We start from the raw sequence: 15081 nt of genomic DNA on the forward strand, positions 1-15081 counted from the left end.
GTTGAGAACCCTGGGTTAGCATTTGAGATGTAGCTATATCTGGACTTCTTTCTTCAAAATGACCTACCTTGGTCCCTATGTAGACCCGACTGTGTCACAGTCACTTATTCAATGTGAATGGGAAGAATAAATGGTGCCATCCTAGTCTTGTGCAATAAAGGATAACTAAGTTTTATTTTTTTTAATTTAGGTTTATATTTTTATTTAGGTTTAATTTTAGTGTACTGCTTAAGCATTCTGATAATGCATTATTTTGAAACTTAGCATAACTGTTATTAGGTTATTCACTATACGTTAGCATATATTGGTCCTGGTGTGTTAAATATTTCATAGTAAATAGGAATTTTTTTCTTTTTGAAGGAAAATTTCTAACTTTTGTCACTGTCATGACTTAAAGTTGGAAGTAGTACTTTATTATTATAATGAATTAGTCTTTTTTGTTTTTTTGGTTTGTTTTGCGGTACGTGGGCCTCTCGCTGTTGTGGCCTCTCCTGTTGCGGAGCACAGGCTCCGGACGCGCAGGCTCAGCGGCCATGGCTCATGGACCCAGCCGCTCCGCGGCATGTGGGATCTTCCCAGACCGGGGCACGAACCCATGTCCCCTGCATCGGCAGGCGGACTCTCAACCACTGCGCCACCAGGGAAGCCCAATGAATTAGTTTTGAAAACATGTTTAAGTTTATCAGACTTGCATGGATTACTGTCACATTCTGGTGCAGAGCTGAGCCTTTGCCCCAGGCAGATTCATGGGCTGTAGTCAAAATCTTTCCATGAAGGATTGGCATAACATTTGGATAGACCGACAATAAAGATATTTTCTCTGTTTTTTTTTTTTTTTTCAGGCATTTGACTATGAACAAAAAAAGCTATTAGCAACCAAAGGTATGTGACACGTTAATGATCTAAACTTTGATTTTTTTTTCAGTAAACACATAAAAGGTTTTTCAGTGTTGATGTTGAACTGAGAAATTGGACCTTCATAAAAGGAATCCAGAATGTTTAGGTTCAAGTTGCACAAACTTTGTTGAGGTTGAGTAGATTAGCATTAGATCAATTAAGAAATAATGTATCATTTTAACGTTTACCATTACTTTGTATAAAATGTTTTATGAGGATATTTTAAGGCATTTTGTGTTAAGAAATAATATTCAGTGATAATTTCTTTACATATATCGAAGAAACAATACTCATCAGTATCTTATTTAAGAAATTCATTAAAAATACCAAACATTTGTTTTATGTTCTGTTTTCCAAAGCTATGTTAAAGAAACCAGTGGTGACGGAGGTCAGAACACCCACAAATACCTGGAGTGGCCTTGGGTTTTCTAAATCCATGCCCGCTGAAACTATCAAGGAGCTGAGAAGGGCCAACCATGTGTCCTATAAGCCCACAATGACAACCACTTTTGAGGTTTGTAGAGTCATGCCCTACCTATTCTTCCTGTCTGTTCTCTCAGCAGAAGAGGACAATCTTCTCTCCTCTCACGTTCTCTATTTATATAAGGACAATCTATTAATGGTGATTTAATTTCTATTCCTGTAAACGTATTGCTATGAAATTGATACAATCCAATATATTATGATCTTTTATGCGTCTTCTCTCACAGTTGTTGATCAGCTGTGAAGGAGGTGTAAATTTGGATAAACTTGTTTTTGTTAGGGGGAGAGTGTCATAAGTGATAGAGCAGGGCTGAGATTAAGCAAAGGATAGATGTAACATTCCATAAAAAATGTATAAAGAATCCCTTTATCCAAGGGTATCACTCGCAAGCCCACCATAGGAGGAAAAGGCAAGTATCCAACAAAAACAGGTTCTCAGATGTGAGTTAAAAATTCAGTGTGTTCAGATGTGCCAGGAACACAGCAGAAAGTATCACAAACGAGAGCTCCAAAATGTTATGCTTCCTAGATGTTGGCTGTAGTGCTCAGGGTGAGACTGGGAAGCTGGTATCCTTACCACATGGAGAAGAGATCCAGGGTTCCTTGCTTCTCAGCTAGGCTGTACAACTCACTCGGCAAGGCCTTTTCAGTTGAAGAGTGTCAGATTTTGGCTGTAAGCCTTTTGCGAGTGGGGTGGAGTTAGAGCACATGCACACACACTACTGGTGAGGCTGTGCAAACCCAAACGTGGATGAAAATGATTAATCCAAGAATTAATTCAGCCTACAGTGTTCAACCAGAACACTGTAGGCTGAAAAACAAATAGTGGTTAAGGGTTTCATAATTGTTAGTCTAATAACTAGCATTTGTAGATTGACCTTCTTTTCTCCACCCATTTTCTTTGTAATAAATTAGAATGTTGATGAAAGGCAGAAGGAAACATGACATTTTTTCCTTTGTCTCTCTGAGTAAGTGAAAAAGAAAATACTATTGAAATACTAAAAAGAACAGTCTCCTGTGACTTTCATTGTCAGACTTAAAGTAGCAACCTAGCTGGCTGTATTTAAAGATTGAAGTTACTGTCAGCAGCTAGAATGTAGGAACCATTGTGAAAAATTTGAGGCTCTAGGAGGTACACCCCTCTTTCTGCCGTTGTAGCTTTGAGAGAAAATAAACATCTCCTTTCACTGGCAGAGACCTTAAAACTGCTGTGCTAATTCTTAGGCTTCCACTGATGTATTGAATACCTGCAGCCTTCCATTCTGCTCACCCTCACCTTTGGCGGAGTTGAGTGTTAGGTGGTTGATTGTGTTTCTGTAGTTTCAGAGATGAAATATTTCACTTTAGAAATGCTAATTCACTTCTCTTCTCAAAGACCATTAGTGTGACAGGTTGAAATGATGATCATTCTAATAACGTAGTTGTCAGGTGCAGGGGCTGTGGGGCCTGACAGCTACCACCGACACATGTACAGCTTTCATGAGTGACTTCACACCTCTGAGCCCATTTTCTCATTGCAGTTGTTTCAGGATGATGTGGGAGAGGGCATCCAGTGCTCAGCGTGGTGTGCAGGAAGTTCTCAGCAATATTTAGCAGCTACTGTTACTTCCACTGAAGAACTTTACCCTGAAGAAAACCAAGAGCCTGATGAAAGATGTGATTCATATACATATATGAGTGCTTATTGCTGGAAGTATTTCTGCACATTCAAGCTAGATATGCATTTTATATCCAAAGGAATACCTTAGAGTGTTACATGAACACATAATGTGCTAGTAATAATTATCAGATCACACTCATTTATTTTTTGGGGGGTTTATATGGTACATTTTCATCCACAAGCTTATTTGATACCTATAAACTCCCAGTGAGGGAAAGGGGCCCAGATCAGTTAAGTGTCTTACTTGAGGTCATGGTAGTATAGTAGCTGTCAGAGAGAGGACTTGAATTCATTTTACAAAATTTCTTTATACTCCTCTTCCTAATGGTTTAACTCAAGAGGGTACATAGCAAGGCGATATATAAATACTCTAGAGCCATGTTACTGTACCTTAAAAGACATAAGAATCATTTGGAGCGCTTAAAAATGCAAATTCTTCCCCCAGGATCTCAACTCATCAGGGAGGGAGCCAGCAGGAACCAGTAATCCACATTTTCAGCAAAAGTCTAGTCTGTTTCTGATGCAGCCTCCCTTCTGGAAACATTGCTCTACAGGGACGTAACATAAGGGGGATGGAACAGAAATCATGTCAGAAGTTGTAAGACTCTGCTGCTCTGGCACTTGTCCAAGGACAAGTAGACCACTTTCTGTGGACAGGAACGTGCAGGGCCCTGACTCAGTGGCTGAATCCCCTCCTGTGGCTTTTCTTGGCTTTGGCTTTCTTGGGCTAGCCTGTTCTACCTTCCTGGCTAATGTCTAATAGCTCATTCACTTTGAAACGTAGGGGAGAGGATGTAACCAGCGAGATCAGTGCAAGGGCATTCACCACGTAATCTGCTTTTATTCACGGCCCCTTTAAACACTGCTGATGATGAAATATAACCAAGCTTTCTTAGGGAATGGTTCTAGATTCTTCCAGGTGTGTAGGACTTGAACTTTTCTTCATGCATCCGAAAGCCACTGAAAGGAGGTGAAAGGGCCCTTACACAGCATGATCTGATATTCTGAAGCAGCTGCTATCTGCAGGTGCCTGCCCTTCTCTTTATTCTGTTATAGCTCAGAGGGATTAAAAACTGGGCAATTAGTGAAGATTGTTTCTTTGCGTTAGAACACAGGGACAGGGTTGGGTTGAGAAGGACCTGGGGAAAAGTGAAGAGAACTTAAACAATTTTTATTAAAAGATTGACCACATCTCTGCTTGTAGCACTATTTTTAAATTGGAGGGTAGCTAGAAACACTCTTTTTCCTTAATCTTTTCCGAAGAAAAAGAAAACCAAATAGACAAGTAGAATGCTGCTCTAGAGAAGCACACTTAGCCAGTAGGTCCTGATGGGTGAGGGCTGTTCGGTGTGTTGGCGATCAAGGCACATGAGTTTCCTGCTCTGGGAAGCTTTTGCTTAAGGCAGGAAACCAAGGCTTTGAACATCTTGTTCAGATTTCTGAGAAACCAGATTTGAGCAGTTGTTTCCAGTTTTAAGGCATTTTTGAGAAATTAGCCTTTTCCAAAGAGCTCCTTTAGAGAAGAAGTTAGGTAGCTTGAGGCTTATTTTTGTTTTCTTCGAGACTCAAAAGTGTGACCCTATCCACTTGATGATATACTGGGACAGCAAAGGTCAAACAAAAGGCTACTTGACCTGCAATATTTTTGTCACATCAACAGAACTACAAAAGGTTTGGGATTTTCCTTTTCTTTTTGCTAGTCATCTCTTAAAGGCATTAGGAATGGTTACATATTCTCTGGAGCAAATAAAACCTGCATTGGGAATCAAAAAATGGTTTTTAATTTCCCCAGCACTAAGAGTAATGAGGTTGTCTGGTTATTTTAAGTCTTACAGACCTAAGAGTGGAGGTGAGCTGCTCTCGTGATACTCTAGTTAGTAGCTAACGAAGTAATAAATATCAAAAGATTATGTTTTACTTAATGTTTTTAGAAAACATCGTTTAGCCAGGTCTGATATAGCTGTGTGAATTAAATCAGCTTAGATCTCAGATGAGTGGTTTTTTGGTACTCAAAAAGAGTTTAGATACGGAAGTTTAAAAATATATAGAAATACTACATAATAATCTCATTAATGCTTCTGGTAATTACCAATTTTGAGCATGTTCTTATTTCCCTCGCTCCATGGGAGTTATCTGGTTGAAGTATAATGTTAAAGATGGTTTTAATTGAAAAAGACCATTTTTTTGGTCTTAGGAGCCTTCCTTTCCCTATGCCCCTTCCCACAGTTCAGCAAAGGGGATCCCATAGATGTAGGAAAAGGTATCTGTGAGATCCAGTATTCTGCAAATATTTATTATTAAGGGCCTTCTGTGTTTCAGACACAATTCTAGACACTAGAGATACAATGCTTGAATACAGATTCTTCCTTTCATGGACAGAGCTTTCTTTTTGGTGGGTAGAGAGAAATATGTAACAAGTTAACAAGAAGGCATTAAGGAATAAAAGTCCCTGATAAATGTGAAACAGAGGCTGCTTTATATTGGGTAGTCTTAGCTGGCTTTAATGAGCAGATGATGTTTAAGGTAAGACCTAGATGGCAAGAAAGGGCCAGCCTTGTGAAGGTGTAGGAAAATAGTATTAGGTCAGGGAAACAGCTGGCATTATCATCTTGAGGTCAGAACAGACTGGTAAGTTCATGGAGCAGAAGGTGGATGGGGTGGTGGAACATTGAAGATAAGGTTGGAGAGAGAGGCAGAGACTCAGTTACGGAGCACCTCAGCCCATGGTAAAGTACTAGAAAAGCATGGCGAGACTTTATACTTATGAGAGGCATGATTTTGTTCTAATTTGCATTTAAAAAAAACACCTAGTTGCCTCATGGAAAATGGATTATTGGGGTGGGAAGCAAGATAGAATCAAAATGTCCATTAAGGAGGCTATTGGTGACTGTCGTGGAGATGGAGAAAAGTAGGTATGTTTAGATATGACATTGATAAAACTAACTGATACATTGGATGTAGTGAGCGGAGGAGGAACGAATATGACTCTCTGAAGTTTGGCTTGAGCAACTGGTTGAATGGTCGCCACTGAGATTTAGGAATTCTGGGAGAGGGGCGGGTTTGGGTGCAGCTGGGGAGATGGTCATCAACAATACGATTTCAAGCACTCTAAGTTTAAAATACCTGTGAGACAGTAAAGTGGAGGTGTCAGATTGGCAACTCTGTGATGCTGAATTTCAGTAGGGAATTCAAACCCAGAGGTAAAAATGTGAGTCATGGCTGTTGTTAAGCCTTGACAGAGGTTGCGATTACTGATTACTCAAGGAGAAAGTGCAGAGCGAGATGATAATCGGAATGGCGGGGACCAAGTCCCAGGGTAATCTGCCATTTGGAGCAGAAAAGGGGAGGAAGATCCTACAATGGCTACAGTGAGGTAGGTAGAAAGTCTCCAGAGTGGTATTATAATGCCCTGAAGAAAGAAGCATTACAGCCCTGCACGGTCAGCTGTGGTTATGCTGCTGCGGGATTGAATTAAGTGAGTTTAGTGACCTGAATAGTAAAGGATTCTCTTGGAATTACCCAGTAAACATAAAACTTTTAGAATCAGAGAATCTTGACTTTAATACTGTAGATATAGTACAAAGTATGGTACCTGTAATACAGTGATTAAATAAATGAATAAAGAATGAATAAATGCAAGTTCAGTGCAAACTGTGAGATCTTTTAAATTACGATTTTTATTTTGATTTGGGGGAATTAAAAAAGTTAAAATTTCCAGGTACTTGTAATTTGTTGGAGAGGTCATGTACTTATTTGAATGAGAGTTAACACAGGACATAATGCCAGATTCCTCTCCACCATTCCACTCTGTGAGCCTGGGAGCTCGATTCCTGTCAAAGCATTGGGTGTAGCTACACCGCTTCCCTACTCGTCCTGTGTGATACAACGCAGAGAACCTCTGCTCTACCAGATGGAGGATTTGCCTTGTTCCCCAAAATAGGAATCCTCTAAATCTTATAGGAATGAATCTTTATACTCGGGGATCTCAGAACTCCTCTGGGCGCCCTCATCATCAACTCCCTCATAACGAAGGAAAAACACTTCACTGCTTGTATTTCCAAGTGTCCTTGGTAGCTGGAAGACAAAGACTATAGACAGGTCCCATAGCCTCTTCTTGAGAATCAGCATTCGTGGGTAACTGCATTGGCCAGCAATCAAAATAAATGGTCTAATGTGTATTCTTTTCTCCTCCCACCCCGGCAAACCTACCTTATTAAACATTTCCTTATCTGGCTTTGATTGTTTTCAGGGTTCATCAATGTCCCTCTCGAGGTCCAACAGTCGTGAACACCTGGGAAGTGGAAGCGAATCCGATAACTGGAGAGACCGAAATGGAATAGGACCCGCAAGTCATAGTGAATTTGCAGCTTCTATTGGCAGCCCCAAGCGTAAACAGAACAAATCAAGTGAGCTTTGACTTTTCGTCATACTTTTAGATGTAACCAGCTTGGAATTTGTTTAGTTGGTTTAGGGTAATGTTCGAGTATAAACTCTGGACTCCAGGCCTTCAAGTGTTTTGGATTACTCACAGGCCACCTCTTCTGAGAAGCCTTCCCTGCTTTTTTTCCAGTGAAGCAGGGCACATGGTTCTCTGCTTGCACTGCATTTTGTATATGCTTTCATTTTAGCATTTGTCATACTGAAGTACACTTACATAACTGTCTTTTCCTGTAGAATTTGAGCTCCACAAGTCAGGGACTACATTCATGCAGTAAACACTTATTTAGTGCCCATGTGGCGAGCATTCTTTTAGGCTGTGCCTTCTTTCTTTTTTCTTAATTGAAATACAGTTGGTGTACAGTATTATGTTAGTTTCAGGTGTACTACCTAGTGATTTTACATTTGCAGGCATTATGAAATGATCGCCACGATAAGTCTAGTAACTGTTTGTTTCTGTACAGGTATTACGATATTATTGACCATATTCCTTACGCTGTGTGTGACCTCCTGTAGCTTATTTATTTTACAACTAAGGAGGTTTGTACCTCTTAATCCCCTTCATCTCACTCCCACCCCCACTTCCCCTCTGGCAACCACCCATTTGTTCTCTGTATCTGTGAGTCTGTTTTCACTTTGTTTTTGTCTTTGGATTCCACATATGAGTGAGATCATACAGCATTTGCCTTTCTCTTTCTGAGTTATTTCACTTACCAAAATACCCTCTAGATCCCTCCAAGTTGTCGCACATGGCAAGATTTCATTTTCTTTTATGACTGAGTAATATTCCATTGTGTGTGTGTGTGTGTGTACACACACACACACACACACACACACACACCATCTTTTCTTTATCCGTTCATCTGTTGATGGACACTTAGGTTGCATTCATATCTTGACTGTTGCAAATAATGCTGCAGTGGACATAGGGTGCATTTATCCTTTTGAATTAGTGTTTTTGTTTTCTTTGGGTAAATAGAAGTGAAATTGCTGGATATGGCAATTTTATTTTTAATTTTTTGAGGAATCTCCATACTGTTTCCCATAGCGTCTTCATCAATTTACAATCCCACTAACAGGAGGCTGTGCCTTCTTTCTTAATTTATTATTTCTTCTCAAATGTCTAACAGTGTCTGACACCTAGCAGGTGCTTGGTAAATGTTTGTGGAATGAATATACAAATGAGTCATGCACACACAAACATCAGAATAATGCGGAAAAGGCAGGGATGTAAAGGAGTTGAGCAGAATGTGATCAAATTAGTATCTTAGACAATGGAAGTCTGCCCAGTCACCTTTGGCTACCAAAGGTGAAGAGCAAGATTTTTCAAATTGACAAGAGGTAGCTAAATGAAATTATCAGGAAAAAAAAACGTTTAAAGCATAGGCTTTGAACAAATACGATTAAGACGCAGCATGAGTCCAGTGGTTGTGTCTGTAACGGCACCCACATGTCGTATAAATAGGTAAACAGACGAGAACTGACACAGTAATCACAAGATATTCCCCTAATGCCTTATTTCAGGGTTTTTGATGAATCTGGACTCCTGAAATACATACCCTGGAGTATTTGAAGAATACTTGGAGAAAGGCAATCTAAATGAGCCTAGTAAACAGTAACAGCCAGTTGTTACCATCAATCAAGTGGGCCATGTTGTCAAGAGTCTCAGATTTGAAAAGACCAGTTATGGTGTCGGCCAAGTCTAAATAAGAAAGCATGGTCAACTCTTTCATTCCCAAGTGTACTGTCAGTAGTAGCCTAGAGTCTTCCTGTTAGTCCTGGGCTAGGTCCTCTACCGCTGACAGAACAGTGGAGCTGAGAGGCAGGCTGGTGCCAGGTGCACATCTCGGGGTGGAAATGATCTCCGTTTTATATTCCAGCATCAATTAGCTTTGTGCCTCTCTACTTCTATCTTTATCCCCTTTCCCTGCACTGAATCCTGGATGATTAAAATTGACTGTGTGACTTAGCTGCATTGAAATTCAGGATTAGGGTTAAGACAGGGGATTCATTAATTTAAAAAGATTGATTAAAAAAGCACTGCTCCTTGGCCTTTGTCCGATGTTTTAAGAGCCTAGGGAGTTTAAAAGAGAATATAGATACTATAAGTAGTTAAGATGAAAAGAAATGTAAAAAAAAGTTGTGTACCATAATAAATATTTATCACTAAGAATATTTTAAAATATTTTTTTCACTTTTTGCTGATCTCTTTGCTTAACTCAACATATGTAAATTACTATCATTTAAACATGTAATCAATGTAAAGATATTTTACATTGTCTTTTTTTTGTACTAAGTCTTTAAAATATGGTATGTGGTATTTTACACTTAGAATACATTTTTAATCTGCACTAGCACATTTTAGGTGCTTAATAGCCACATGTTGCCAACGGCTAGTGTATTGAACAACGAAGTTTTAGAAAAGTTTTCTTGACACTCATCTCAAGGTCACCAATGTCTAGGTTTTCTCTGGGTATCCCTGTTTCACCAGTTGTTCCACTGTAATTCCTCAGTAACTCCCTCTTTTTTTTCTTTTTTTCCTCAAAGAAAGTAAATTTATCATTTGGACAGTAAATTATGTAGTCAGCCTGACAGTAACCTCCATGTTTTCAAGTCCAGTGGTCACTCCAGTGTGCTCATCATACTCTGCTTTGTGTCACCCTCAAAGCGGTACCTCACTGGTCATTCCTCCTCAATCTTTTTTGGTGACTTTGGGGCCTTACCTTCAATTGGTGGAGTGTTCCAGTGCTCAGCGCATCAGGGCTTGGTCCTGGGTCCTTTTCCCTACCCTACATGTTCTTCCTACAAGACATAAAATACCTGTTTTTAAATGAAAAAGAAACCTTATCAAGAAATTCCTTCCGGCTTCCCTGGTGGCGCAGTGGTTGAGAGTGTGCCTGCTGATGCAGGGGACGCGGGATCGTGCCGCAGTCTGGGAGGAGCCCACATGCCGCGGAGCAACTAAGCCCATGAGCCATGGCCGCTGAGCCTGCGCGTTGCAACGGGAGAGGCCACAACAGTGAGAGGGCTGCGTACCGCAAAAAAAAAAAAAAAGAAAAAAAAAAAAGAAATTCCTTCCACTTGAAACATATATAGGACTTCTCAATTGGGAGATGAAAACAACCAGAGAAAGTGATTAGTGGCACCCAGTGCAATGGAGAACAAAATTCTTAGATTTGGTGAATGCACTGATCCCAGAGGAGATTAGATGGATCCGATACCTAGGTGAATGTCCTCTGCCCTCATCAATCTGGGAATCTCCCTGAAGCTGCATCTTTAGTATAAGAGGATAGAATTTCCACATGGTTGAGAGTCAGTTGTTGGTCAGGGTGGTAGGAATGGCTGCATAGCTCTGCTAGATTCTCCAAAGTAGCTCCTGAAGAATGTTTGAATATTTGGTCAAGTACTTGGTGTGGCTCACTAGTCTGTCATGCAGCTGTGCATGTCCTTGGGTCTGAGAACCACAGACAACATGGAGAAACCTTCGCCCACCAGATCAGTAGCAGAGCCAAGGCAAAGCTCGGCATGGCTGTCTTAGAGTTTCCCCCAGGAGATGGATTTGTTTTTGTTGTAAGTTAAATCCAGGAACTCCAGCATCATTCTTTTCATTCATATGTTACTCTTAATTTTGGAAGCACTCTATTTCATGAACTCACTGCCCAATTATGTTTGAGGGAAATGAATTATATGTGATAATATCATAGTATTTATTTGACCACAGGAAAGCACAAGTGTGGATACAGAGGGCCAGCCTGCATCTAAAAGGAGCCTGTAACTTTCCTTACCTTTATTGTGTCCTAGGGGTCCTGCTTCCACTTCCTCGTTTAATTCACATCAAATCAGTTGTGAAGAGCCAATGTTCCTGAATGCTCAGGGAGAATATGCTTAATGATTATTAACTACGGAGGCCCTGTTGCCGAATTGCTCCCTCCCAAGTGTAACCTTTTAAATGGCGAGAGCCTCCCTGAAAGCCGTAACCAGTATTTCCTTAATGAAAAGCCAGTGTTTCAGTAAAGGACTGCTGCATTTCTGCAGTTATTGTTGGTCTGTTCAGCCCAAAACACTGAATCTGAACTATTTGAGTGATTAAAACTTTTAATTAAACCATGCTCTCCCTGGGCATTTACACTTCAGGCCTGTCTTTCCTCTGCCTTTCAGCGGAGCACTATCTCAGCAGTAGCAATTACATGGACTGCATTTCCTCGCTGACAGGAAGCAATGGCTGTAACCTGAACAGCTCTTTCAAAGGCTCTGACCTCCCTGAGCTCTTCAGCAAACTGGGCCTGGGCAAATACACAGACGTCTTCCAGCAACAAGAGGTCGGTGGTTATTTATTTATCTTCCCAGGCATCTTCGTTTTGGTTGTGTGTATGATGACTTCTAGAATGAAATCACTCATTTACCTATGACTGTGTTTTCGCTGAGCCTTTATTCAAGTCTCATAGCTTATTTTTGCTGCCAAGAAAATTGTCGCCATCTTATTTCTTATTTAGTGCAACTGGTAAACACAGGATGACAGAAATGTAGGAAACTATGTTTGCAAAAACACCTTCATCAGTTTTAGCTAAAAGACCTAATGAGTGTCTTGATTTATAGGAACTTTTGATTCACAAATTCCCTAAGGTCAGCAACAACTCTATATTTAATCAGATTTTACTCTTTCATCTGTTCTTATTTTTATTGTGGCACTTAAAAGTAAATAACAGCGTCTGAAATAAATAACTATGGTTGTTTGTGACACCATCCTAATCATGTTACTGAGGTTCTCACAGAAGACATTGCACTTTTTATACATGTTAACCTATTCATTAATTTACTGTTTGGGTTTTGCCTGAACTGAGGCAGAACTAAGATGTCTTCTGAAACATCCCTACCATGGATTTTGGCCAGACTGATCAGCCGTGGCCGTGACGCACTGGCATAAAGCAAAGAGCCCCTAAGTGTGGTTCTTTCTAATTGTGTTGTCATATTACCAGGGCACAGCTAACTCAAGGCAACAGAAAGTTAGAATAGTTCTCTAAATGTATCTGTTTTTCAAATCCTGACATGGTCCAAGTTTCATGCTAGTTGGGCTTCATTTCATGTTAGATTACATGCCAGTAATTCCCTGGCATGCATCAGTCAGTAAATAATCTAAGATTTTTATTATAAGGCACTTTATATCATAAATCTAATGTATTGCCCATAACTTAAGTTTAATTGCTGAACTTTTTTTGTTCTTTAACACCAAGAAAAATGTTGTCATGTGTATTTTGGACTTTAGGACAATGATTTTGTTTTCTTTTCCCTAAACCTAAATTAGTGTTCATTTAACCAAGGATTTTCTAAGTTGAATAACACGTTCATCATCAGTGCATTAAAGAACTGCATTTACTTACTTAGTCTTCCTGGTTAGATGCAGGTGGCTGATTGAGAAGCTCAGGGCTGAGGTATTTTAACTTGCTCATGCACAGAAGGTTTTAGAAGTAAGTGACTAGATGTTATTCAGTGATATTCTGGGTTTGCTTTAAATCTCTATTTGCTATTTGAAGAAGCATAGAAATTTATTATGGGGACTTCTTATCTAGTTACTTCAAAAAGGAAGAAAACGTGATAATATAAAGTTAGACTGGCTTCATCTAATATTAACTGGAGCAGGGGTCAGTGAACTGCGGCCTGCAGACCTGCTGCCTAATTTTGTAAATAAAGTTTCATTGGAACACAGCCACACTAACTCAGTTACCTCATATGGCCTGTGGTTGCTCTCAAGCTAAACCAGCAGAGTTGAGTAGCTGCAACAGAGACAGTATGCCCACTAACCCTAAAATAGTTATTCTCTGGCCCTTTAAAAAGAGTTTGAGGATCCCTAAAATAGTCTCCACTGGACAGAATTTCTAAGAAACATATCTCTAGATTTGTGATAAATGGTAAATGAAAAGGTTTTTCAAGATCTGGATGTAACCTTCAAAATCAAAACAGAAAATTTCAAATTAATTTCTATATAATTTGAATGAAAAGTATATTTTACTGTTTTCAGGTTTGTTGAAATTTGGTACTATTCCCTTTATGTAGGATATTTTCTCATATACAGATATGACTTAACAAGAATCCCCCATTAAGTAACCTTGTGAGATTTAATATATTGTAACCAGGATGAAGATTTATTTAGCAACTTTCACAGATGATATGTCTGTATACATTATTACTAACTATAGCTGCCAACTATTTTACCCCTTTGGTGAGCACACTGCATTATATCTAAGATCATATTTAAGGCCCAAAACAACCCTGTGAGGTATATAGGATTGTCAACTGCCAGTGCCCACAACTAGTAATGGCAGAATCAGAACCTGAACCCAAGTCTCTCTGGCTTCAGAGCCCCATTGCCTTTCTGTTCCTCACACAGTCTTCACAAGGAGTGGTGGGATTCTTGAGCTACTTCCCCTCACACATTGTTGCCAGGGAGTACATTCGTACTGTTGCTAGAAATACTTCATGTATGCCACTTTCAGAGATAGTCTGCTGGGTTAAGCAAAGTGAGTCGTGGGTCTGAGGTTAGACTGTGAATTCTGCCATCATTTTTATGTAGAACACAATGGAAGATACCCTTTATGGTATTATTCAGTCTCTTTTTATGGAGATATACTTAACCAAGTCAGAATCTAAAACTAAGAATTATTTTCTCTCTTCTGGACAAGTATGTATTCTTCCTTTCATCAGATCACAAAACTGTGCAGTTTCTGTTTCCCTTTTTGCCTTGGCTGCCAGGATGCTAAGACCTTAGGATGCCTAAGTTTATATCTCAATTGCAGTAAATCACTGGCTTAGATTAAGTCTCCTGCTAGAATCATCACTTTCATTTTACCACCTTTATTACTTAATTCTTGTCCCTTAGGTTTGTATTGTCCCCACCATTCTTGTTTGAAAGTAGGCAGAGTGTAATAAATAAAATAAGTGTAGCAATGAGTAGAATTTATGCTGAAGAAGAAAGATACTTAATATTATTGATTATAGACGACTTGTTCACCCACAGATCGATCTTCAGACATTCCTCACTCTCACAGATCAGGATCTGAAGGAGCTGGGAATTACAACTTTCGGTGCCAGGAGGAAAATGCTGCTTGCAATCTCAGGTGAATAGAAATGTTCTTGTTCATATTTTAAAGTCTGAAGAACCTCTGCCATTGATCTCCAGCCAATGAGGCTGGTTCTGCCCTCAACCCCTTGCTTACTACCTGGCAGCTTTGGGGTTGTGGTTTCAGAGCGTTTCCCACTAACAGTGTGACAAATGCCAAGAACACGCCCACTGCTTCGTCAAGGCATTGCCTGAAAACCCGCCTTGACAGTGTGTTTCCTTAAAACAGAACTCTTCGGAAAGATCTAACCAAAACTGCCCTTTGTAGAACGTGGGGATGAGGGAGCAGTTTAATACTCCATTTTGCGGCTGTATTAAGCAATGATCGTTGCGTTCGTGAATAATTATTCTGGACTGGCTGTCACGCTTTAAATGCATGTGTTCCTGCATAGCAGCTGAGATCATTGCACCAGAGAAAAAGAGAATTGGTATTTCTTGTCTTAATGCTTTTTAACTTTACCCCCAATTTTTTTTTTTTTTTTTTTTTTCC

At 39.7% G+C, this 15081-nt stretch overlaps 1 protein-coding gene across 1 annotated transcript in view; it reads left to right on the forward strand.

The window, feature by feature from the left end:
* BICC1 (BicC family RNA binding protein 1) overlaps nucleotides 1-15081 on the forward strand; it is a 305576-nt gene that overhangs the window by 284689 nt on the left and 5806 nt on the right. Inside the window, exons 16-20 of the mRNA XM_007451161.1 lie at nucleotides 843-882; nucleotides 1257-1411; nucleotides 7290-7446; nucleotides 11636-11796; nucleotides 14490-14589. Coding sequence (XP_007451223.1) covers nucleotides 843-882; nucleotides 1257-1411; nucleotides 7290-7446; nucleotides 11636-11796; nucleotides 14490-14589 — 613 coding nt within the window. The remainder of the gene's footprint in view (nucleotides 1-842; nucleotides 883-1256; nucleotides 1412-7289; nucleotides 7447-11635; nucleotides 11797-14489; nucleotides 14590-15081) is intronic.

Source organism: Lipotes vexillifer, unplaced genomic scaffold (assembly GCF_000442215.2).
Source record: "Lipotes vexillifer unplaced genomic scaffold, Lipotes_vexillifer_v1.1 scaffold1309, whole genome shotgun sequence".
In the NCBI taxonomy this organism is placed as follows: domain Eukaryota; kingdom Metazoa; phylum Chordata; class Mammalia; order Artiodactyla; family Lipotidae; genus Lipotes; species Lipotes vexillifer.